This window comes from Ranitomeya variabilis, chromosome 2, assembly GCF_051348905.1.
Source record: "Ranitomeya variabilis isolate aRanVar5 chromosome 2, aRanVar5.hap1, whole genome shotgun sequence".
NCBI lineage: Eukaryota > Metazoa > Chordata > Amphibia > Anura > Dendrobatidae > Ranitomeya > Ranitomeya variabilis.
In genome coordinates this window covers 911,179,380-911,206,724 of record NC_135233.1, presented here as the reverse complement: position 1 = coordinate 911,206,724, position 27,345 = coordinate 911,179,380, and the positions used below count along the sequence as shown (strand labels likewise).

At 42.4% G+C, this 27,345-nt stretch overlaps 1 protein-coding gene across 4 annotated transcripts in view; it reads right to left on the bottom strand.

The window, feature by feature from the left end:
• The window catches only part of MECOM (MDS1 and EVI1 complex locus), an 857,842-nt gene extending 839,090 nt beyond the window's left edge, over positions 1-18,752 (bottom strand). For all 4 annotated transcript variants that reach the window (XM_077290592.1, XM_077290594.1, XM_077290593.1 and 1 more), the window contains exon 1: positions 18,468-18,752. In XM_077290592.1, coding sequence (XP_077146707.1) covers positions 18,468-18,504 — 37 coding nt within the window. In that variant the 5' untranslated portion in view covers positions 18,505-18,752. The remainder of the gene's footprint in view (positions 1-18,467) is intronic.
• Positions 18,753-27,345: the final 8,593 nt, after the last annotated feature.

The following is a 27,345-nucleotide window of genomic DNA, read 5'->3' as shown; positions in this document are numbered from 1 at the left end:
GGATATATTTTTTCCCCCTCTTCCATCGAGATGGATCCTGTCAAGGTTCAGGCTATTTGTGATTGGACGCAACCCTCTTCTCTTAAGAGTCTTCAGAAATTTTTGGGCTTTGCTAACTTTTATCGTCGATTTATTGCTGGTTTTTCTGATGTTGTTAAACCATTGACTGATTTGACTAAGAAGGGTGCTGATGTTGCTGATTGGTCCCCTGCTGCTGTGGAGGCCTTTCGGGAGCTTAAGCGCCGCTTTTCTTCCGCCCCTGTGTTGCGTCAGCCTGATGTTGCACTTCCTTTTCAGGTTGAGGTCGACGCTTCTGAAATCGGAGCTGGGGCAGTTTTGTCGCAGAGAAGTTCCGATTGTTCCGTGATGAGACCTTGTGCCTTTTTCTCGCGTAAATTTTCGCCCGCCGAGCGGAATTATGATGTTGGGAATCGGGAGCTTTTGGCCATGAAGTGGGCTTTTGAGGAGTGGCGTCATTGGCTTGAGGGGGCTAGACATCAGGTGGTGGTATTGACTGACCACAAAAATCTAATTTATCTTGAGTCCGCCAGACGCCTGAATCCTAGACAGGCGCGCTGGTCGTTGTTTTTCTCTCGGTTTAATTTTGTGGTGTCCTACCTGCCGAGTTCTAAGAATGTTAAGGCGGATGCCCTTTCTAGGAGTTTTGAGCCTGACTCCCCTGGTAACTCTGAACCTACAGGTATCCTTAAGGATGGAGTGATATTGTCTGCCGTTTCTCCAGACCTGCGGCGGGCCTTGCAGGAGTTTCAGGCGGATAGACCTGATCGTTGCCCACCTGGTAGACTGTTTGTTCCTGATGATTGGACCAGTAAAGTCATTTCTGAGGTTCATTCTTCTGCGTTGACAGGTCATCCTGGAATCTTTGGTACCAGGGATTTGGTGGCAAGGTCCTTCTGGTGGCCTTCCCTGTCTCGAGATGTGCGAGGCTTTGTGCAGTCTTGTGACGTTTGTGCTCGGGCCAAGCCTTGTTGTTCTCGGGCTAGTGGATTGTTGTTGCCCTTGCCTATCCCGAAGAGGCCCTGGACGCACATCTCGATGGATTTTATTTCGGATCTTCCTGTTTCTCAGAAGATGTCTGTCATCTGGGTGGTGTGTGACCGTTTCTCTAAGATGGTCCATTTGGTTCCCCTGCCTAAGTTGCCTTCTTCTTCCGAGTTGGTTCCTCTGTTTTTTCAAAATGTGGTCCGTTTGCATGGTATTCCGGAGAATATCGTTTCTGACAGAGGAACCCAATTCGTGTCTAGATTTTGGCGAGCATTCTGTGCTAGGATGGGCATAGATTTGTCTTTCTCGTCTGCTTTCCATCCTCAGACTAATGGCCAGACCGAGCGGACGAATCAGACCTTGGAGACATATTTGAGGTGTTTTGTGTCTGCAGATCAGGATGATTGGGTTGCTTTTTTGCCTTTAGCGGAGTTTGCCCTCAATAATCGGGCCAGCTCTGCCACCTTGGTGTCTCCTTTTTTCTGTAATTCGGGGTTTCATCCTCGATTTTCTTCTGGTCAGGTGGAATCTTCGGATTGTCCTGGAGTGGATGCTGTGGTGGAGAGGTTGCATCAGATTTGGGGGCAGGTAGTGGACAATTTGAAGTTGTCCCAGGAGAAGACTCAGCTTTTTGCCAACCGCCGGCGTCGGGTTGGTCCTCGGCTTTGTGTTGGGGACTTGGTGTGGTTGTCTTCTCGTTTTGTCCCTATGAGGGTTTCTTCTCCTAAGTTTAAGCCTCGGTTCATCGGCCCGTACAAGATATTGGAGATTCTTAACCCTGTGTCCTTCCGTTTGGACCTCCCTGCATCTTTTTCTATTCATAATGTTTTTCATCGGTCATTGTTGCGCAGGTATGAGGTACCGGTTGTGCCTTCCGTTGAGCCTCCTGCTCCGGTGTTGGTTGAGGGCGAGTTGGAGTACGTTGTGGAAAAAATCTTGGACTCCCGTGTTTCCAGACGGAAACTCCAGTATCTGGTCAAATGGAAGGGATACGGTCAGGAGGATAATTCTTGGGTGACTGCCTCTGATGTTCATGCCTCCGATCTGGTCCGTGCCTTTCATAGGGCTCATCCTGATCGCCCTGGTGGTTCTGGTGAGGGTTCGGTGCCCCCTCCTTGAGGGGGGGGTACTGTTGTGAAATTGGATTTTGGGCTCCCCCGGTGGCCACTGGTGGAATTGAACTGGTGTGCATCATCCCCTCTGTTCACCTGTTTCCATCAGGATGTGGGAGTCGCTATTTAACCTTGCTCCTCTGTCACTTCCATGCCGGTCAACATTGTAATCAGAAGCCTTTCTGTGCATGTTCCTGCTGCTAGACAACTCCCAGCTAAGTTGGACTTTAGTCCTCGTTTGTTTTTGCATTTTGTTCCAGTTCACTGCTGTAGTTTCGTTTCAGTGTCTGGAAAGCTCTTGTGATCTGAAATTGCCACTCTGATGTTATGAGTTAATACTAGAGTCTTAAAGTAATTTCAGGATGGTATTTTGATAGGGTTTTCAGCTGACCATGAAAGTGCCCTTTCTGTCTTCCTGCTATCTAGTAAGCGGACCTCAATTTTGCTAAACCTATTTTCATACTACGTTTGTCATTTCATCTAAAATCACCGCCAATATATGTGGGGGCCTCTGTCTGCCTATCGGGGAAACTTCTCTAGAGGTGAGCCAGGACTATATTTTCCTCTGCCAGGATTAGTTAGTCCTCCGGCCGGCGCTGGGCGTCTAGGGATAAAAAACGTAGGCAACGCTACCCGGCTACTGTTAGTTGTGCGGCAGGTTTAGTTCATGGTCAGTTTAGTTTCCATCCTTCCAAGAGCTAGTACTTATGTTTGCTGGGCTATGTTCTCTTGCCATTGAGAACCATAACACTTCAGGCTGACAGTGCAGAGTATCTTCCTCTGCGACACACATACCGGCCATTCACAACAATGCCGGACTTTGTCTCATTTTCACCATTATAACCACAGATATGCCTCCATGCATATCCTGAGGAGCACACACAGCGCTCCCTAGCTGTAATAGGGGTCAGTGCACCACACTGCTTTATAAAAAAATAAATCTATTTAACCTTTAAAACTGTTTTGCACATTTTATTACAATTACCATGTTCATCAAAGCTATAGGACAAACTGGAGCAAGCTTTTTTTCTGTACAGGCACCATATGAAGACAGTCTATTTATAATAGAGTTTTGATGGTCTTTTATACCAATGGCAGCTATGTAGCAAAAATCCAAATAATGAATTAAGGAAGAACCCTGTAAATGCTGCAAAATCATAACATTAATTTGATTCATGTAAAATCAATTCATGTTCCCCCCCAAAAAAAAAAAAATATGAAAAGGTACTAACAATAAATGTTAGTTTTCTTTAAATGGAATGCTAACAGTAAGTTCAAAACATTTACCACTAAATGGAAGAGACACAGATAGGAGAAATGCCAAATTTTGGTGTTGGTTCATACCAAGTTTCTTTTGCCTTGCAATAAAGTTGGCGCTAAGTTGGTTCCCCGCCCTAACCAAAAACGACACTATTTCATCTCCCGATCCTAGACCATATTCACAGTTCCTAACCATTCATTGCAGTTGTCCTTTGCCTCCAACATGTTTTCCCCATACACGTTTCTTCAGAGAGACCAGATTGCAGGTTCCCACTTGTCAGACGTTAGTTGGGCAGTGGGAACGCATAGAAGCTAAAGGAAATCTTCAATGGATAGTGACTCTGAATAGCGGACTAGGTTCAGGAGTCAGTGCGGGATCGACCTTGTTAGGGTGGGGAACCCACTTAGAGCCAATATTGTGGAATAGTATGTTTGGATAGTGTGGTTTTCAGCCTTCTTATTACAAGGCAAATGAAAGTAGACATGTATACGCCAACACCAAGGTTTACTATTCTTCTCTGTGTCTCTTTTATTCAGTGGTAATTTTTTGAACATACTGTTAGCATGTTTGAATTACATTTAAAGCATTAGAATTTTTGCATGCACTTTTTTCATTTTTGGGAGAATGGTTTTAAATAATTGAATAAATATGTTTTAATCGCAGTATTTATATCATATTAAGATTTAACGATGAATTTCCTCTCTTATCATGACATCATACACTAATTCCCGTTATTGTAACTTTCAAATCAGGGGCAGAACATGGGAGAGAAACGGAGGAATTAGCCTTAAGTGGGTGTTAGGGGACACCAGAAAGCCACTTTGTCTGGGCTAGGGACTTTAGATACAGGATGATGGAAGTACATTGAACCTTTTGATGAAAGAAAGCCTAGTGTCAGCTCTGCCAAAATACAGAATCTGTCCAGCAACCATACCACAGACAGATACAAAGGCCCCAATTTATCAAAGCTTTGATGTCAGAAATTTGAGGCTTTGAAAAGTTGCAAAATTTTTGCACAATATGAGGCTGCACAAAAGTTTGGAAACTTTTGGCATTTTCATGCCAGTTTTTGCTAGCTATACAAAAATGGGCTTATCATACATCATTTATTGGAATAAGATTTGTGGTGAAGCACACGGAGGCACACACCACTTTTAAGACATGCCTCAGTGGAGAACTGTGGTTCAAATAGCTCACCAGTAACATAACTCTGGGTGCCAACTGTTCAGCCACATGCAAATATCACATTATTGTCATTCTCAAATTAACCTATGATTCTATATAACAATACACTATTAAATGGATAATGGGATGCTACCTTTGCCTGTACAAAATCAACTAAGTTCATTGTGCCTTATAGCGCACATTTAATAGGGTGACGCCCACTGGGGATTCATCTGTTCCCCTGTGGGCCAGTCTGAGCCTGCTCCTCTTAATGAATCAGGTGTCTCTCACTCCAACATGCCCCTTATTCAAGAATGGCATGAACCATGCTGGTTTTGATAGATTGCGACCATAAAGTCTTCTTTACAAATAACAAAAGAGTGACCATCACTGCCAAACAGAAAAAGGGTGTGTTCAGGTGCAAATTTAGAGTAGCCATCTCCATATACTGTATAACCAACAAAGTTGCACTCTGTAGCGCTATAGCATGAAAACATGAAATATATCATATATGAATTGCATTACTCCTTTAGAAAATAGGAAAAATTGAGAATACTTAGCCAATTCATGTGTACCCAGCAGCTGCGATAAGGCGATTCTCGTTGCTGTACACACCTGCTTTCTGTTTGGAAGTGACGGTCAGTCTTTTGTTATTTGTTATGACATAGGCTCTCTGATTGAGCACTCCACCCATCAGCCTCTGGCAGTTTTAATCATAGCAAGATCATATCTACACACTATGGCAAAATAACTGTCAAAGTGCAGAAAGGGGTTAATCAGCCAAGGCATGGGTTGGTTTTTAGTGAACAGCTGAGGAGTGGGTGGGAGGCTGTTCACCATATCTCCACCCAGGGTGGAGTCCAGAGGATAGATACACAACCTTCTGCTTCATTCAGTGTTTGGTATCTCTGAAGACGAGATATCCAGAGCTGTGTTCATGTTAAAGAAAGCTGAACCTTGTGTTTGTTTCCTGATCGGGCAGATCGCGGCAGCAACACGGACTGTGCCGTTTGTTATGCTTTGTTTTTACTATTAGGCCAGAAAGGCCATGGTTATTTTGCTAACTCTGCACTGGTTTATGCAGTACCTCAATAAACCATAGGAAGATTTAAAGAGACAGTGTTCCTGTGTCAAACTCTATCTTCAGCTGAGTGAGACGATCTACCACACCACATAAATGTAGGCTTCAGCCTAGGAAAGGATTCACATTATATAGGTTCCCAACAATGAGAATTACCTTATCACGGCTGCTGGAATATATGAATTGGCCAATTTATGCGCTAAGATTTCTTAATTTTTCCTATTTTCTAAACGAGTAATGCAATTCATATACCATATATTTCATGTTTTCATGCTATAGCACAACAGAGTACAACTTTATTAGTTGGTCATAAATCCTTCTTTGTAGTTGTATCCTCTCTTGGAGCCTCAATAGATTCTGTTACATATATTTTTAAAAATGTGTCACATAATAAGCCTAAAAGCATATGTTGTAACACAGGAATTCTCAGTGTCTCAATCAAAGGCTATAAAATAAAATGAGAGGCATGCAGAAACACAATATGGGATTATAGCAGTATAAATTCTGTTTTAGGGATTTTTTCAACTCGGGTACATGGCCATATGGAAATGAGTTGTCCATGGCCAGCTTAAAACTGACTTTTAAACTTCTCTACCACCAGCCCTCCATGATTGATTCCTTACCACAGGATGAGAGGCAGGCCTTTAGTGATCTCGTTGAACTATTGGAGGAGAATGAGGAAACGGGAACTGGCAATAGCAATTATGCTGATAGCCAGCTATGGCATCTACTGTCTCAAGCAACACCCTCATTTTCCCTTTTTCCTACAGTTCAAATATTTTATTACACAGTGAGCAGAGAAATTGCCAATTTGAAACTCAACAAACACCAAGGAGAAAATCTGGGAGCAAGGGAACGTAGAGTGATCTCTAGGTTACGTAATAATCCGTCATTTATTATAAAGGAGGCGGATAAAGGTGGCCTATTGAGATGTATACAAAAGAGGCTAAACGGCAACTAAGTAATATAAGTTGTTATCAAGTACTACCCTCTGACCCTACCTTGGTGTTCAAGAAAAAATTGGATCATTTACTTTTTATAGCTAAATGTAATAATATCTTGACGAAGAAAGAAGTCACCTTTTTGACCACACAACATCTGGTGGTACCCACGCTGTACCTATTACCAAAAATCCATAAATCCATCCAATAACCACCAGGTAGGCCCATCGTTGCCGGTATTGGCAGTTTGTTTGAGAGGCCATGTATTTATCTAGATCATTTTTTGCAGCCTTTTGTCCCTCTTTTAGACTCATTCATACAAGATACCTCCTATCTAATTCGCCAATTACAGGATCTAACTGTTCCATCGAATACCATCCTTGTAACTATGGATGTCGAATCTCTGTATACGACCATTGATCATGAGTTGGGTATAAAGGCGGTTTTCTTTTTCTTGGACTGGCAAGTTACAGGTGATCGAAGACATCATTCGTTTATCTTGGACCTTTTATCTTTCATCCTGTCTTTAACAGTTACTTTGTTTTTGATCGAGTCTTTTATAAACAGGTGTCGGGCACTGCAATGGGGGCACAGTGTGCCCCTTCTTACACCAACCTTTTCATGGGTTGGTGGGAGGAGGCACACGTGCGCCCATTGCAGGCCTTTCAGACCAACGTATTTCTTTGGTTTCGCTACATCGACAATTTGTTGTTTTTCTGGATTGCATCTGAAACTGAATGTTTGGCGTTCATTAAAGAGCTCAATAACAATATTTTCAATATTACCTTGTCAGCCTCTCTTTCTACATCAACAGTGGATTTCCTGGATCTTAAGATTATAAAAAATGGGACTCGAATACAGACAAAACTTAACCGGAAGACGACTGCTACAAACAGCTTACTACATTTTACAAGTTTTCACCCTCAACATCTACGGAACAATTTGCCAAAAGGTCAGTTCCTTCGGGTAAAATGAAATTGTAGTGCGGACACTGACTTCCGTGAAGGCGCATCAGAACTCACGACACGTCTAGTTGAGAGAGGATATCCCCGGAGGGTTATCTCTAAACCTTTCAAAATTCAGCTTCTAGTGACAGGCAAACTCTCCTGCAGCCAAAAATCTGGGACCGACCCATTACTACCAACTTGGTAACGGTCTTTAACAACCAGTGGCGGGACATTCGGGATGTACTGAGTAGGTATTGGGGTATCTTGCTCAGTGAACCTACGCTAAGGCCCTTTATCTTTGATACTCCCAGAATGATAGCGAGAAAAGCAAAAAATCTCAAAGACCATCTCACAAGTAGTCACTTTAGGAGGACCACTACTAGATTGGGCACAGGCAGTCGGCTTGTGGGTACGTTTCCTTGTGGAGGATGTAATATATGCATGTACATGATTGCTAGTGACATCACCCTCCCTATTTTCCCAGAAACCATCAAGAACAAGCTCTATGCAAAATGCCGCTCAAGAAACGTGGTCTATCTTCTGGTGTGTCCCTGTCCAGGGATTTACGTGGATCAGACCAGTCAGGAAGTCTGTCGAAAGATACAGCAACATATATCCAACATTGGAAAAGCAAAAGGAGATCTAGAGAAGGGTAAGCCAATCACTTCGGTGGCTTCTCACTTCCTGGAATACCATGGGAGTAGACAACAGGGTCTACGTGTGATGGTGGTAGACCAAGCGCAGGGTAATATTCGGGGTGGAAATCTAACAAAGGAGTTACTCCGCCGAGAATCACGTTGGATCTATGATTTGAAAAGCACCACTCCCAACGGTTTGAATGAAGAACTGTTATTCTCTGGTTTTTATGGATAACTGCTGTTGGCTATCTCCCCCATCTCCCCTGCCTGCCTCCCTTTCTTGAAAAAACGAAAAAATATAAGAAAAAACAGAAAAAATACTTGAGACAGAATACATCAAAATCTAATTTTGGATAAAGACCTATTTTTGGACAATAATTTATTGGTCTCCCTCTCTTCTTCTTTTTTACTGTAGGTCATCCTTTTATGCTACGAGCCTCTTCTCTATTCAGGATTACACCTAAGATCCTCCGGTCTATGACTTTCACCTGATACATATATACATCCATTATTGGTCGTCTCCTATTCATGAAGTCCTGGATGATTATCGACCCCTCATCCTCTCTGTGTATAGGAGCCTGTACTCATCTGAACGGATTACCATAGAAGTCCCCTGCTCGGCCTCCGATTACTCTTTGGGAACTTATCCATTTGCCTCCAGCAATCCATACTTTTACTTGGAGAGCTCATCCAACAACTATGGGACTTCCCTTGAAACATGGCTGTTTTCACTCCTGGGACTTTTCTTCTTTCTCCTTTGCTCGTGTGTCATACACCAAAATGCAAATATTGATCATGTATGGTGTTTATGCACTTGTTCTGATTATAAAGGTATCTTTAGGGCTAGCTTTTTGAGCACCCTTTTTTGGCTCTTTTTTGCTCTAATCACAGTACCATATTATTGGCTAAGAGGAGGAAATATATATATATATATTTCTCTCTCTTTCTTTGCCTTTTAACAACTATTTGTGTACTTGGGTTTTTGGGCATGTGATTGCCAGCCATGTGTTTTCTTAGTCAGTCCTATTTGGTTCTGCTTTTTTGCTTCATCCTTTGAGTTTTTCATTTGTGCTTCACATTCTTTACTTTTTTGAACTATGGGACCAATGTTTGGACTATTTGGACACATTACATTGATCTTCTCTCTGGACCGTGGGCTTGCTCCATCCTTATCCTGGCCTCTACATAATATTGGAAGAAGTGGTGATAATCATTATGGACTAATGGACTTTGAAGATTACTACGTTGGACCTTATCTCTTCAATGTTTCTTTTGTCCATTGCCCACCAAGCGAATATACAGTGAATATCATCTTGGACCTACAAGTAGTTGATTTGATGGGGAGTTCCATACTTAACATATGGCTATATGGGGATGTAATAGAAAGTATATTGTTTCTTGTTATTTGAATTTATTTACAATAAAGTAATGTTTGAAACACTTAGCCGTATGTCTATATGTCCGTCTGTCCTATTTTAGTAAATTTACCATCTATTTTGTTTTTTTTCGATTGACATTTATGCATTTATATTTCATTTCCTGGTACTTTTGACATATGGGTCACATTGTGCCCAAGTCTTTTGGTTTGAGTCTTCATTTCTTATACATTCCTTGTGGGCTCGTATTTATTATTATTACACTTTTTCAATTTAGGCAAAAACAATTATGCCCCTTTATTTAGGGCATATAAGTTTATTACCTCAAGTGAATCAGGCACATATCGTGTACATTTGTGTGTGCATATGTGCCTTGTTTGTTTGTTTTTTGCATGGCTGGATCAAATTTTTGTGTGGGTTCAGCCTTTTTGTCTGTGGTCATACTGTGGGATTGCGGCCGGTATTCTGGTCGCTTGTGTGGGGTATGTGCATTATGCGCTTGCGCAGCATTTCAGGTGACCACATTTCATTCTGCGTCCTAGATTTTTTATGCGCAGCTGCACACAGTCCTTCTCCGACCCATGCACAGTACTGTGGGATTGTGGCCGGTATTCTGGTCGCTTGTGCAGGGTATGTACACTCACTGGCCACTTTATTAGGTACACCTGTCCAACTTCTTGTTAACACTTAATTTCTAATCAGCCAATCACATGGCGGCAACTCAGTGCATTTAGGCATGTAGACATGGTCAAGACAATCTCCTGCAGTTCAAACCGAGCATCAGTATGGGGAAGAAAGGTGATTTGAGTGCCTTTGAACGTGGCATGGTTGTTGGTGCCAGAAGGGCTGGTCTGAGTATTTCAGAAACTGCTGATCTACTGGGATTTTCACGCACAACCATCTCTAGGGTTTACAGAGAATGGTCCGAAAAAGAAAAAAAATCCAGTGAGCGGCAGTGCTGTGGGCGGAAATGCCTTGTTGATGCCAGAGGTCAGAGGAGAATGGGCAGACTGGTTCGAGCTGATAGAAAGGCAACAGTGACTCAAATCGCCACCCGTTACAACCAAGGTAGGCCTAAGAGCATCTCTGAACGCACAGTGCGTCGAACTTTGAGGCAGATGGGCTACAGCAGCAGAAGACCACACCGCGTACCACTCCTTTCAGCTAAGAACAGGAAACTGAGGCTACAATTTGTACAAGCTCATCGAAATTGGACAGTAGAAGATTGGAAAAACGTTGCTTGGTCTGATGAGTCTCGATTTCTGCTGCGACATTCGGATGGTAGGGTCAGAATTTGGCGTAAACAACATGAAAGCATGGATCCATCCTGCCTTGTATGGAGCATCTTTGGGATGTGCAGCCGACAAATCTGCGGCAACTGTGTGATGCCATCATGTCAATATGGACCAAAATCTCTGAGGAATGCTTCCAGCACCTTGTTGAATCTATGCCACGAAGAATTGAGGCAGTTCTGAAGGCAAAAGGGGGTCCAACCCGTTACTAGCATGGTGTACCTAATAAAGTGGCCGGTGAGTGTATATTATGCGCTTGCGCAGCTTTTTGAGTGACACATTTCATTTTGGGTCCTAGATTTCTTATGCGCAGCCGCACACAGTCCTTCTCCGACGCATGCGTAGTTCGGGTCAAAATAACTTTATTGATAGTGACACTCTGCGGTGCCTAACAAGATGGCTGACTCCCGCACTGTCTCTGTATAATGGACTATGTTTTCCAGGTAATTCTCTCCCAGGTGATTCATATTTTTAATCAGAGATAGTTGTATATATAGAACACTTGTTTGACACAGTGCACATGAACTTTCTCCCCTGAAGAAGCCACATTTTTAGTGGTGATACGTGTGGGGTTCACCCACCATTACCCCTTGCTCACATGGCTCTCTGTTGGATATTTGCATGCCCCATTTGTGGGATCTGAGTTATGGCCTTCCTTTTTCTCTCCTTACTTTTAGGTGGATAACAGGTTTTGTATAGCAACATACATAAACGTCTTTTTGACCATGTTACATGCTATATTTTTGCTTTTGGCTGGGGCATTTGACTAGGTATACACAGCTGGGTTTATTAGACGGCTGCACTTTAGTACTTTAGGATTCTGCCTTTATTGTTGATATTATATTACCTATTTGCCCAGATATCGTCATTATTGTTTACTAAAACCTGTTGATATATATGTCTATGTACGTTGATTTTTGTACAGGCGTATATAAAAAACTCTTTTGCAATTTTTTTGCTTTTTTCCACCACATATTTTTCTATATGGTACTGTGAATAGATAGGGGCCGCTCACATTTATATATCTTTTTGTATTTTAATATTTATTTCTGAGTCCATGTTTACAGCATCGAGCATGTTTGGGTAGTTACGGGGTGTCCATGATCCACATTATTGGGCATGGCTCTTTTGGATTTTCATAATTGTTTTAAATATTTTTAAATTGTTGTGTCCTTAGTGTTATGACTTTTTCGACAATAAATTGAGTGTTTAATTTGTTTGGGTGTTCCCTATATATGGGCATTCTTTTTCTTTTGTTTTTGCATGTTCTCAACCTTGTTGCCCATGGGTGAACCCCATTCTTAAAATTTAAATGAATATTATATAGTGGTGCCCTCCACACCCCTTCCTTTTCTGCTCTGGCCAGCTTAAAAGGTTACAGGTAGCAGATCAGTAAATTTGAGCAAAGCACCTTCATCAAAGTGAATGATAGCACCTGTGAGGGGAACTGTTCAATAAGAGAAAGTCCATGTAGACCAAAATTTCGCATAATGCATTGAATGGAGACAAACACTGCTCAATCCAGCTTGGCTAAATCATAAATGTGAATAAAACAAATATTTTTCAACAAAAAATATTTATTTAGATCTGTGGGCATTGTATATACGGTAGAAAAGCTGCAACAAATGCATATTTTACCTGAAAAACATATTACCAGGTGTAGATGTGTCTGCAGGCCGCAGTCATTTGTCCCAGGCTGGATTAGCTAACAAGGAAGCAATGGTATACATTTTATCATGTAATATTATTACTGAGTGCCTGTTCATTCACATTACCGAGTGCGTCTATTAAGTAATAGCCTTTTAAGGCAAAACAAGTGGAGTCACTCCTAAGTTCCGATGCCAGGCCGGTCTCAGATGATTGAGCCTATGCAGGACACCGCTAAAGTCAGAGCGAACACATGGGCCTCCAAGAAATGATTAATTCTTAACTGACTTTGTGAAGCAAGCTTTGTTTTTAGTTATGATTAGATATCATGTCACAGAGAGCCGTCCAGAAGAGCCATGTGTTACATTAGAGCCTTATACTGTGCAGAGATCTGCTGCCTACTCTGCTCTGTTTGTATTTATTTATAAAGCAGGACAGCCTTCGAGACCTGTAATGAGATGCTGCAGTTTTTTAAAGAGGTAAAATAATTTTCAAACACAGACACACAATGAGTTTATTTATTTAGAAAGTTGTTAAATAGAGTCTGGGAATTCAAATATTCAATGTTGACATTGTGCAGAACTGGACCTAAGCCAAGCTCAACTTTCCCTCTCCCTCTCTGGAGACACCCAATGAACCAGGAATTTAGACTTTCTCCTCCTTCTTTACTAAATAGGTAAAAGTCATTAATTACAGGCAAAAGCTGTATCTGAGCCATAATCAAGTAATGGGATCCTGGAATCAGGAACTACAAAGGGATCTAAGTGTGTTTAGCTGTAAAGTCAAAGCCCAAAGTAGCATGTCTGACTTTGGAAATGGGTTTTGTAAACAGACCCTTCCTTCTCTTGAAACATTTTATTACATGTTACCCAAGCAGAATGGCTTTGTTTTATATAAAAAAGTGCTTGTCATATAAAGCTGTCAGTTTTTACTCCACCACCTTAGCCATATCATTGATCCAATTACTAACCCGTTACATGCCAAACTTCATCTGGAATTAAACATTGACTAAATCTTGTTTGAAGAAAGCTCTGCTTAAACCAGCGAAGATTAGTACCCAAAATAAAGAATTATTGCGGAAGAGCCTACTCAAGAAATACTTCCAAAAGTGATGGAAATTACCCAAAACAAATGGGCTTAAGTGCAAACGTAACTATAAAGGATTACTGGGCACTGGACAAAATCCATGACAAATATTACTAAAGGCAAAAGGTACTGCCCACAAGGAAAGGTTCCCAGTTCAACAAGGAGGGCAAGATGTTTAACAGAATCTAGCACAGAATTTTGTCTTATCAATATATACCAGATTCTGAAGTTTAGTAACATTAATCTTATAGGGGTGATTTCTAGATGCTTAAAAGTAACAGTTTAGTATCATGAATGGACAATTATTATGACCCTCGCTATGTGGGGAAAACTACAAGGTGGAATAAAATAAAAATATACTTACCTTTCCTCCTGTACAACTCCTTTTTAGGCTTACCGCATCAGCATGATGGATGGCGTCACCAGCGATGCCCTAAGACTACCACTTCACCTCATATTGCCACTGGAGGGAAGTAGTAGTCTGGAATCTCAATATCACACAGATCACAGTAGTGAACAGACAGCTAATTCTTAAGAACAGTTTTAAGCTAAATATAGCAATTCAAGCCTAACATGATGTTACATACAACTATTACACTGGACTGTCACTTTAAATAGAAACACACAAGATGAAAAAAAAAAAAAATCAGGTGAAGTTTGCAAAATCATAATCTATCAATTTAAAACTTAGTTGGACAGAAACCTCTGTGTGATATGTCTGATCAGTTCCTGACAAACTGGTATCAATGCAGCACAAAAGTCTCCAGATGACATCCAGCTATAATAGATGGTGTTTACAAGAGAAGTGACATCTATGACTTAGGTAATGGATTATTGAGGAATGACTTCCTACTGGCCTGTAGGTGCATCACAATTCCTATAATACAATGTTTGTAAAGTACCATCTGGTAAATTAGGGGTTTCCTGCAAAAGAAAATGAGACTAAAGCAATGACAAGAAGGCTAATAGGAAGCTATTGTCTGTTGTCCAGTAAACATATAGCTTTACTATACTGTTACTATGTTTTCATTAATTAGCAGCAAAATATTTTATTCTATGTAAAACTGAACATAGACTGAAGTTGCATCCTGATCACATTCCAGATTATCATCCCTCAGCAGGACACGTTTGTTTGTGCAAACTACTGATAAAGCTTCTCACATGTAGCAATAATTGTTATGGTTTGCCTCTGAGTGATTGCAAGTTTCATGGCTAAATGTAAATGTACAGGAAAATAATAAACAATGACACAATTATTCTTTTATCAAAATTGAATATCTGAACAGATAGAACATGTTAGGAAATGGCAACAAATGTACAAATATACAAATATTGTAAAACTAGAAAAAATTATTAAGAATGGCTCTTAATCTTATGTGGTGACGTTATTTTAGCTCATAGTAAATCCTAAATTGAAGGTTGAGTTCTTGGGCAAATCAATTGCAATTTGGACATTAAGGCATGTTTAAAGTGAATAGGAAAGAAGGTGGAGTAGGGAAGGGAGGGGGTAGGAAGAAAGGAAGGAAGGGAAAGAAAGAAAGAAAGAAAGAAAGAAAGAAAGAAAGAAAGAAAGAAAGAAAGAAAGAAAGAAAGAAAGAAAGAAAGAAAGAAAGAAGAAAAAAAGAGAGAGACAGGTAAAATAAAGAAGACAGAAAGGAAGGAAAAATGAATGAATGAATGAGTGAATGAATGAATGAATGAATGAATGAATGAATGAGAAAGAAAGAAATAGAGAGACAGGTAAAATTAAGAAGATAGAAAAGAAATAAAAAAATGAATGAATGAATGAATGAATGAATGAAAAAATGAAAGAATGAGAAAGAAAGAAAGAGAAAGAGAGAAAGAGAGAAAGAAAGAAAGAAAGAAAGAAAGAAAGAGAGCAGTAAAATAAAGAAGGAAGGAAAGAAGACATGAAGGAAGGAAAGAATGAAAAATAGAGAAAGAACAAAAGAAAGAAAGAAACAGAGAGACAAACAGAGAGACATGTAAAATAAAGAAGATAGAAAAGAAGGAAAAAATGCATGAATGAATGAGAAAGAAAGACGGAAGGAAAGAAAGAAAGAAAGAAAGAAAGAAAGAAAGAAAGAAAGAAAGAAAAAAAAAAAGAGAAACAGAAAGAAAGAAAGAAAGAAAGAAAGAAAGAAAGAAAGAAAGAAAGAAAGAAAGAAATAGAGAGACAAATAGAGAGACAAATAGACAGGTAAAATAACGAAGATCGAAAAGAAGAAAACAAGAATGAATGAATGAATGAATGAATGAATGAATGTAAAAGAAAGAAAGAGAAAGAAAGAACAGTAAAATATAGAAGGAAGGAAAGAATAAAATAGAGAAAAAGAAAAAGTGTCAAATAAAGTAGAAAGGAATGAAAAATGAAAGATTTAATGAATGAGAAAGAAAGAAAAAGAAAGAAGCACTAGGATCACTTGGTTTATCCTATAGTAAAATGATAGAAGGCGTGTGCACATCATTCCCTTGGTGCACACCTGAGATGCTCTGGCTCATTAATAGCACTTAGTGCCAGATGAAGTAAGGAGCCGCTAAGAGGTAATGGCGAAGTGATGGCAAATAAACAGTAAAGAGCTGGCAGGATGTCACTGCTCACAATACAGATCCGAGTGGACTATTAAACAGGCACATAAACTTGCCAGGGCTTTAATGTGTGGACACAGGCGGCTGGGAGCTGGGCACGTGTGACTTTATGATGTCACATGGTGGGGACAGGCGCTGGGAGCGCTAACGTGTAAAGGTAACAAGTGCAGGAGGTGCCCCCTCTACCATGCTGCTGGGCAGGTAGGAGTGGGCATCATGGCACCAGATGGATTCTCAGTGCAGAGGGTGAGAGAGAGAGAGAGAGAGAGAGAGAGAGAGAGAGAGAGAGAGAGAGAGAGAGAGAGAGAGAGAGAGAGAGAGAGAGAGAGAGAGAGAGAGAGAGAGAGAGAGAGAGAGAGAGAGAGAGAGAGAGAGAGAGAGAGAGAGAGAGAGAGAGAGAGAGAGAGAGAGAGAGAGAGAGAGAGAGAGAGAGAGAGAGAGAGAGAGAGAGATAATATCCAGAAGAATAGAGGAACTGGAACAAAACGTCGCCATCATAATGGGTCAATAAACCATTCACATTTTGACCTTGGAGTGCTGCCTCCATGCTTAGGGGTGTTATCGAGGTTCCTTATACCTGGGGGCTTTGCACTCTTATCTTTTGTTGTTTCTAGTACTGCACCTATCTTTCTAAGATAGATCGGTAGATAGACACAGAGCTAGAGATAGAAATACTATGTCTATTTACAGTTTCCCAAGTGCATGCATGCCATGCTCAATTACACACACACACGCACACTATTATTTCTGTATGATTACTACTATATTTTATTACAGATAGTGGATCTAATTAAATTGGATAAAAGTAATAATTAGAAATAATTTATATGATATCCTTCAGGAAAGAGAGTTGTAAAAAGAGTGGAGGTGATTGTATTACTATCGGGCTGGTAGCGCGGACTGTAGCTTGTCCATCCTGAGATGTGGAGGTGTCAGACACATAATGGCAGGTATTGTTATTGCTGATTGCTGTGTGACAATTAGGGGCTTTATTCCCAGATCTCTAGAGGGGTCCTGACTACTGATGCACAGGAAGAATAGAGGCCAGTGTGGACAGAGACGGCTGACTGATTGAATTACTGGGGTCACTAGCAAACCCCTGCTTGTGACACTTAATATCACCAAAGGGAAGAGCCCAATAATCTTAACAATCCCCATCCACTTCCTCTATTGATAACACTGTATCGACAGATCAGCATTTACTTCTCGCAACGACACAAAGGCAGATACATCCACATGTATACGGATGAATAATAAATATAAATATATATATATATATATATATATATATATATATATATATATAGACACACGGAGATATATATATATATATATATATATATATATATATATATATATATATATATCAGTGTGTGGATATAATCTACATAGACAGTATATAGCTATACATGTAAATCCACACACCAGGCTAATTCCGATGAATGACCTATAATTGAATCCTCCCTTATTTCCCATCGGACATGCAGTTGCTACTTCTTCATGTATAGTTTTGGTCCTGGCACCTTGTTCTCTATTCTACATTCTTACAAGTTAGGAACCTAACGAAATCGTCCTTGGAGCCGGCGTCACCGCTCGTCCTCAGCACTGCTGCGGCCACAGACACTGGGATTAGTGGCGCAGTGACCAGGACCAGGACGATCGGGTTCGGAGATGGCAGCGGCTGGCTGAGCTCTTACTTCCCCTGATCTAGCAGAGACCAGAACTCATCGGATTTCCGATTGCCTTCATGTGTCAGTAACAGTAGGAACAAGAAATGGTCTCTCACAACGAAACTTTTTTTTTCTTGGCAAATTAGAAATGTCTATGAATATTTTCGCACATTAATACAATCAGGTTATGTGTAAAAAAAAACATCAGGGTGCAGCACACTGTATTGCCATAGGCACATGCTGTCCGACACCGGCGTGTGCGGGGTTAATGTCTCGCTCGCTGCCTGTCCCGTGTAAGCTGTTAGCCCGGAGTCTGGTGCCAATCACACAGCGCCCACTAGCGGTAACATTTCATTCTGCAGCTTCATTCACATCACGACTCTCCCAGAGCAACATGAACTTTGTGAAAGTCCTGTCTGCCTCATCCCTGCTGCAGCCGCCCGCACTGCCAGCACCTGGGCCAGGAGCAGCCGCCATCACTGCCAGCACCTGGGCGAGGAGCAGCCGCCCGCACTGCCAGCAGCCGCCATCACTGCCCCCTGCCAGAGGCCGGCGCTGGTGCCCTGCTCTATGGGAATGCAGGCTGCTGCTGCCCCTGGATGATGGACGAGACCTGTATGCGAGATGGCGGAAGCCCCAGACGGCACATTGCACCTACTTGTGGTCAGCTTCCTTGCCCGGCCCTTGGACCTCATGGTGACAGCTCTGCGAGGAGGATCTGCACGAGTTTTCCTTTGGAGCTTTTCCTTATTTTTGCTTTTTTCTCTCTGTCTCCCTCTTTCACTCTCTCAATCCCCTTCTCATTCCGGACTCGCTATCTCCCCAGCATTGTCAGTTTAGACACCTTCGCGCATGCGCTCTTCACCTCAAACCTCTGCCAAAAAAGTTTGCTGCGATTTATCATTTGGATTTGAGATCTTGTCACATGGAGCCGAGTGTGTATGAAGGCAGAGACCCCCGGCTCCCAGAGCAGCCCCCGACAGCTCCCAGCACCCCATAAACTCCACGGCCCGCAAAGCCCTCCGACTTTACTTCTCTTTCCCCGATTAACCCTTTGCCTGCTGCACGGTATTTCTGCGCCCATTCGCTCATACACTAAAATCATCTCACGGGATGGAAGAGTTTATAATGGGTGAGATTCATTTAACACAAACCTGCCCAACCAGGGTCCATTTCTATATGATCACCTGCTGCACAGGACATGCGACCCTCCTATTAAGGCACCTGTGGACACATCTGTACAGTCACTGCTCGTGGAAAGGCATGATCCAGTCCTGTCTCCTAATAAGCCAGTAGTCACAAAGCCTGTTCTATATAGTGTCTGATGCTGCACTTGTCTCCTACAGATCCATCACACACCAGCTCCCAATGTACAGATCCATCACACACCAGCTCCCAATATACAGATCCAGCACACACCAGCTCCCAATATACAGACCCATCACACAACCGGTCCCAATGTACAGATCCATCACACACCAGCTCCCAATATACAGATCCAGCACACACCAGCTCCCAATGTACAGATCCATCACACACCAGCTCCCAATATACAGCATGCAGGGGCCAATGCATCCAAGGACCAGTCACCCAAGGAAGGAGTGCTCCGAAAATTCATTATACGTAACAGAAGGGCCACAAAATGCTGTCTATGGTATATATATATTTATACACACAAATAGAAATATAAAAAGTAATAAAGAGGATTATTGTCATACCATTCATTATTGTTTCCTATAATTTAAAGGAAAGCTGGAGTGCTACAAGGAGGGGTGCAAATCATGCCAGGGTCTGTAAGATTAGTAATAAAGATATTATTTATTAACTATTATTGTTATTCATATTATTATCATTATCATTCATTATTAGCATTTAAAGTAAAGATTATATGCCTCAAAGAAGAATGCTGACTGTACTAGGATTAGTAATACCAATTTACTGAGGATACATTGAGTAATAGAAGAGGTGATATAAATAGATACATAGATAGATAGTATATAGATAGATAAGATAGATATATTCTTTTTCTAGATATATAAATTAAATGAAACAGATAAACAGATTAGTTAGGGAGAGATAATAGATAAATATGATATATGTCATTGATAGATAAATATGATATATTTCATAGATAATATGATATATATGTCATAGATAGATAAATATGATATTTATGTCATAGATAGATAAATATGATATATTTAATAGATAATTATGATATATATGTCATAGATAGATAAATATGATATATATGTCATAGATAGATAAATATGATATATATGTCATAGATAGATAAATATGATATATATGTCATAGATAGATAAATATGATATATATGTCATGGATAGATACATATGATATATAGATAAATATATGTAAATAATGTATGTGTTATATACGGTATATTCCTTGCTCTGGGGTTCCCAGGCTGCCTCCTGTAGCTAGGACAGTTGGCTGGCCCGTACACAGGTGCAGGCTCTCCCCACACTGCAGCCCATCCTGCTCCTTGCAGCCCCCTGGATGCAGTGTGCAGTGCTGGCAGCACAGAGGAGGGAGCTGTCCTGGCACAGTTAAATGTACCCTCCTTATCACATAGTTCTGTCCATTGTGTTTGTGCAGTGAACTCTGCCTGCTGCTATTCAGGCTGCACTTCTATTCTCCTAGCTACCAGTAAGATTGATTTGATCATTGTAATGCAATTATTACACTGTTTACCCAACGCTTGAGTCCAGGTTTGCTGTGAAGAAATTAAAGCCATGCTGTGTGACTAGGAGCATGTAGGCTGAAATGAAACAGTCGCCCTTATTTAGGCTCAGGCCTCCAGCTTGTAGCCATGGGCTCAATTAGACAAAATGGAAACAATTTTCTCACATAGCAATAACTCACAGTTCTGCAGATCACTTTCAAAATACACACTTTATTAGTGTATGCTGACCCCAGTGGCAGGATGGAGGGCTCGATCTGCCCCCCTTGGGCTGTAATTATTAGAAATTAATTGGGTTCAGGACCCTGGGTTGCATTGCTAAATTAATAGCTTGTCTGGTAAGGAATTGTAGAAAAAAGGGGGTGTAAGGAAGGAGCAGAGGGACAAGGAGCTCGGCCCCTGGAGGGTTAGGGGGCACCAGGAGCTCCTGTCAATAAACAAAAGCCCTGAATAGGTTGGATTGTGCTGGGAGGAGGCAGCGCCACAGAATGAGAAGTTTATACAGTGTTGTCAGGGGGTCTTGAGGGGTTAAAATAAAAATCAAGATGCTGTGTAGTAGGAGCTGTCGTGCTGCAGAATAAGTGAAAAGGGAGCCTTAGGCAAAAGGAAATTACAGCAAGCCCGTGTGACCTTTCCGAGAGGTAATCAATCAACTGATCAACAGGGATATTTATCACTGCTGGATGGGCTGCGCTGCGCGGGCAGGAGGGAAAGTGGTGAGCACCAAAGTTTGGAGAAACCGAGAAGCCTCAAGACAAATGCTGGGACTGGAGGAAATGTTGGTTTTCCCCATAGCCTGGCACTGACTACAGCAGCGACTTCTATGGCCCCTCTGCGCAGTGCAGAATCCATATATCCATATATACACACATATATGTAGGAACATAGAATTATGATGACTCTCATAAGTCATAGAATAAAAGCCAAGTATTAACTACCCCCTCGATATATATATATTTATCTATCTATCTATCATCTATCTATCTATCTGTAGCTGACACATGGCTTTTAATGTATTTTACTTTAGGACATGTGAATCATCCTAATTGTATGTTCTCAGTAATTCATCTCTGTCCTGTTACGCAGAGCGGAGACATTAGACATAAGTGGTCTGTGTATAGCAGGGTCAGGTGCAGCCTCCTTTCCTCCATCCTGGGCAGTCAGCCTCTTCTCTTCATTCTGGGCAGTCAGCCTCCATTCCATATTTTGGGCAGTCAGCCTTATTTCCTCAATACTGGGCACTCAGCATCAGTCCTGGGCAGTCAGCCTCGTTTCCTCAATACTGGGCACTCAGCATCCTTTCATCAGTCCTGGGCAGTCACCCTCGTTTCCTCCATCCTGGGCAGTCAGCCTCCTTTCTTTCCTCCTGGGCAGTCAGCCTCCATTCCTCTGTCCTGGGCAGTCAGCCTCCTTTCCTCCATCTCGGGCTGTCAGCCTCCTTTCCCTCCATCCTGGGCAGTCAGCCTCCTTTCCCTCCATCCTGGGCAGTCAGCCTCCTTTCCCTCCATCCTGGGCAGTCAGCCTCCTTTCCCTCCATCCTGGGCAGTCAGCCTCCATTCCTCCATCCTGGGCAGTTAGCCTCCATTCCTCCTCCTGGGCAGACAGCCTCGTTTCCTCCATCCTGGGCAATCAGCCTCCTTTCCTCTGTCCTGGGCAATCAGCCTCCTTTCCTCCGTCCTGGGCAGTCAGCCTCGTTTCCTCCATCCTGGGCAATCAGCCTCCTTTCCTTCCTCCTGGGCAGTCAGCCTCCATTCCTCCATCCTGGGCAGTCAGCCTCCATTCCTCCGTCCTGGGCAGTCAGCCTCCATTCCTCCATCCTGGGCAATCAGCCTCCATTCCTCCGTCCTGGGCAGTCAGCCTCCATTCCTCCGTCCTGGGCAATCAGCCTCCTTTCCTTCCTCCTGGGCAGTCAGCCTCCATTCCTCCATCCTGGGCAATCAGCCTCCTTTCCTTCCTCCTGGGCAGTCAGCCTCCATTCCTCCATCCTGGGCAATCAGCCTCCTTTCCTTCCTCCTGGGCAGTCAGCCTCCATTCCTCCATCCTGGGCAGTCAGCCTCCATTCCTCCGTCCTGGGCAGTCAGCCTCCATTCCTCCATCCTGGGCAGTCAGCCTCCATTCCTCCATCCTGGGCAATCAGCCTCCATTCCTCCGTCCTGGGCAGTCAGCCTCCATTCCTCCATCCTGGGCAATCAGCCTCCTTTCCTTCCTCCTGGGCAGTCAGCCTCCATTCCTCCATCCTGGGCAATCAGCCTCCTTTCCTTCCTCCTGGGCAGCCAGCCTCCTTTCCTTCATCCTGGGCAGCCAGCCTCCTTTCCTCCATCTTGGGCAGTCAGCCTCCTTTCCTCCATCCTGGGCAGTCAGCCTCCATTCTTCCATCCTTGGCAGTCAGCCTCCTTTCCTCAATCCTGAGCAGTCAGCCTCTTTTCCTCTATCCTGGGCAGTCAGCCTGGTTTCCTCCATCCTAAGCAGTCAGCCTCCTTTCCTCCATCCTAGGCAGTTAGCCTTCTTTCCTCAATCCTGGGTAGTCAGCCTCCTTTTCTCAATCCTGGGCAATCAGCCTCCTTTCCTTCCTCCTGGACAGTCAGCCTCCTTTCCTCCATCCAGGCAGTCAGCCTCCTTTCTTCAATCCTGGGCAGTCAGCCTCCTTTCTTCAATCCTGGGCAGCCAAATACTGCTAGTGTGACGGCAGCCTAATATTCATGATATAACGCTCAGTTGTCTGACCTGTGTGTGATCACGGCTAATGAACCATTATGCATCTTCCAGTCTCTGTTGTCTTATATTAAATGGTTTATTAACTGTTTTATCTATAGCTCTCTGGTATAAATAAGGTATGATCCTTTACAATATTGTGCCACTGAGTGGCGCTATAAGCTGCCACTTATGCATACTACCAGGGATTGTATTACTAATGTAAAAAAATCAATTGCTGCGACCTGACTAGGAGCGATCACAAACGATGAGAGATTAGTATGCACTATGTCCTACATGTGCTCATAGGTTCTCCATTTCTACAATGAATATTTTACTGCCTTTTTTCCTTTAGGTTCAGTTCCAATGATGAGTTTTTGATACTGTGTAAAAATTGCATCATCTTAGGCTACATTCCCACCTTAAGTATTTGGTGAGTTTTTGATTTGACAGATTTTCTGCACCTATTATGTAAAGTAGGTTACTTGTGCTTTTTTTACATGCATTTTGTCATGTTTTTGCTGCTATAATTTTTGTCTATTTTTGCTATGTCATGCTTTTTTTTTTGATACTTCCTGGTATTTGGTTTTGACCGAACTATTGATACAGACATTTGTGAATTTCATGTGTTTTTAGTGCGTTTCCGCAGCGGAAACGTATATTACGTTTTTCACCTGCAGATTTTTCGAATGTAATACAATTCTGTGAAGAAAATCTGCACTCAAATCTCAGCATACTCTAAAGAGAAATTGATATGTTGTGCATTTGAATCATGCACCGCAGGTCAGTTTATGCTGCATTAAGAAAAACGCAGAGGGCAGGAGATCTCTATAAATCCCATCCACTTTGCTGAAACTGAAAGACGCAGTATCAAAAATGTGATAAAAGCATATGCAAGAAAAAACACACTCAAAAACGCAATGAAAAAAACACAAGCAACCTAATTTATCTAATTGTTTCAGAAACGCTGCAAAACATTTGTTACATAAAAAAACTCACCAAAAAGTTCATTGTGGGAACATAGCCTGAGCAGCAAAAATGTGCTCAGAAACCTGCACCTACACTTCATTGTTTACTTGCATCTAAGCAAAACCGCAATGTCGTTGGGTGCGTTGATTTGTCAAAATCAGTCTCTCATCAGCTGGATTTGATTCCACGGAGCAGGGACAAATACTGTCCTGGTAATTCAAGATATAATTACTAAAAAGTTAATGACCTGTCCTTAAGGGCGCCTTAGACGTATGTATGAAAAATCATCATTTCATCCAGAAAACACTGATATTTTTTTCTGATTTTTATCCATGTGTCTGTTTTTGTGTGAAATCCGTGTTCATACAACTACATTGAAACCTATACATGATCACATACAGTTTCCTAGCTTTATAACAGAAATCTATTGGTAAAACTCGGATGCCACTCTGATGGTCCGTGTTGGATCAGAGGTTTTTCACGCACCCATAGACTTGTATGTGTGAGTCTCACAGTAGTGAGTAGCGCATACTGTGATTTCTTTTCTCACAGTCGGACCAGGAAAAAAAAACAACAATGGGTCATTGTGGTGTCTGATTAAAAATCGGATATCACACGTCCAATTTCTAGGCTCGCCAGCAGGCACCCTAGATGTGACACATCTGACATAGAATGTGGTGTGTATTAAATAATTATAATTAGGGTTTAATCAGTGACTAATGAAGTAATAGTAGGGAAATAGAGAATGGGATTTGGTTTTCTAACAATTAGTGATCTCAGCTTGCTGTTAGCTGTGGAAACAATCTTGTTACAGTAACTGTGGTGTAAAAGCCTCCGAATGTATCAGTTCTTCTCTAATCTGACCCAAGCACAGCACTAGCACAGTTATACATTGTATCAAGCTGAAGGCGCAGACAGGCAGGAAAAAGCCTGAATGATTTTATTCACACAATGTAAGCAAGGATCTTAAAAGTCACGAGAAGTCCAGCTCATATTATTAGATAAAAACTGTTCAAAGATTGTATCCACTCATTCAGTAAGGGTGCGTGCCCACGATCCGGAGGTGCTGAAGGCTGCGTATTTATGCAGCGCCAACCCGCAGCGTCCAGATATTACAGCATAGTGGATGGGAGGTCAAGAAATCCCATGTCCACCATGCGTGCACAGACGCGGCTCGTCTTTCCAGACTGCAACATGCCAATTTCTCCAAAATAAATTTCACCAATGGAAATGTATTGAACGTGGTGATTCCGCATGGTTCAGTGATCATATGTGGACTCACCTGCGTTCAATAGATGACAGCGCTTTGGACTCTGCAAACATGCGTTGCGTCCAAATTGCTGCTACTTCCGGATCGTGGGCACCCGGCCTTACACCAATTGGGTCTCACAGTGTAATTTCACACAAAGACCTTATTCAGACGTCAGTCATTTGTTTTCGTACATACAGACTGTTTCACCTTTGGTCCATGTGTCAGTTTTTACCATTAGTGATTTTCTTGTATGCTAAGAAACAAAAAAAAGCTCCTTATAGTCAATTACAGTGCTAAAACTGGACAGCACATGGATGACAATCTGTGCTCTCCGTGATTTTCACTGACATATAGATGTATATGAGTGATTTTGATTCATGAGTCTGATCAAAAACCTACATGTCGCTAACCGTTTTTGAAGACACATGGCCAAAAAAAACACAGATGTGAATAGAGCTATAGATTATAACAGAATGTATGATAAAAGTAAAAAAAAATGCATGGATACAACAAATATGTGAAACATAAATGTCTGAATGAGGCTTTAATCTCTGTGCTCATAGCTCTCAAGTCTTCCATCAGTGGTGTACACTTTTAGGCCACGCTCACATGGTCAGTATTTTATATCAGTATCTGTAAGCCAAAACCAGGAGTGGAACAATCAGAGGAATAGTATAATAGAAACACAATTCTTTCAAATGGTTCGGCACTATTTGCTGTACAGGTGGCTAACTGGTATGAAAAATGATGGTGTTCGGATTATGGAGTGAGCTATATGCCAATTAATAAAGCACTAAGCTAGACCCAAATGAATAAGGACGCACACTTGCAGGCCCGTATGTGTATGAAGACAACCCCGCATTAATAATAGTAAACTAATAGTAATGGTACACTACTAGATGACAACCTTGTGGATTTTAGGTTGCAGGTGGTAATGACCAAAATACTAAATACAAAAAATGCAGATTAATTTAAGTTCACGGAATAAGTCACATACCATGCGGTTGCACCAGATATAGTGGAGGGAGAGCGCTTTGCTGCTGGAGGTGTCCGACTTGCAGCTGAAAGCAGGTAAACTCAAGTGATAGAACGTATAGTCTTGTGCGGAACAGGGACTGCACATGTAGAGTCTGTAGTTTCCCTGGAAACCCGACAGGAAGAAGATGGCCAACAATGCAGGAGACTGCGTGATATTTGGTCCTTCTGAGACTCTGTACCAATGTGACATCACCTGCAATATCCAGCATTGTTGCCATCTTCTTCCTGAGTATCCGGGGACGTTGCTGGCCGGAGCGCTCCGGGCTCTACATGTGCAGTCCTTGTTCTGCACAAGACTATACGCTCTAAAACAACCCTTAAGAGTTTACCTGCTTCCCAGTGGTGTATCTAGGGGGGGCAGCTGGGGCATGTGCCCCAGGCGCAGCCGGCAGGGGGTGCAGTCGGGCCGCCTAATGTGGCGGTCCGCAGTGTCTCCCCCGGCGGCTGCATTCTGCCACCCCCGGTCTGGGAGTCAGCTGTTCTCTATGCCGACTGTCAAGCTGACAGCAGGCACAGAGAAACTGCAGAGAGCCGGCTCCCAACATGTGCGGAGATGGAGGGGGGGGCCCTGCAGGGTGGCTGTGGTGGACAGGGAGAGATCCCTGCAGCTCCGCTGCCTACTAGACAAAATAGCAGCGGAGCTGCAGCGATCTGTCTTCCTACCCGCACTTCCTCTACAGATGCGCTGCTGGGTGACGTCATCATTCAGTGGCCGGCTGTGTCAGAGGAAGGCAATGGAGATGCTGCGGCAGAGAGCAAGGAGAGATGAGAGGGGTGCGTGTGTGTGTGTGTGTGTGGTGCGCAGCAGGGGAATGTGCAGAAATGTAAATGGTGTGTGTGTGTAGGGGGAGGAGAGGGCAAAGATGGGGATGGTGGAGGAGG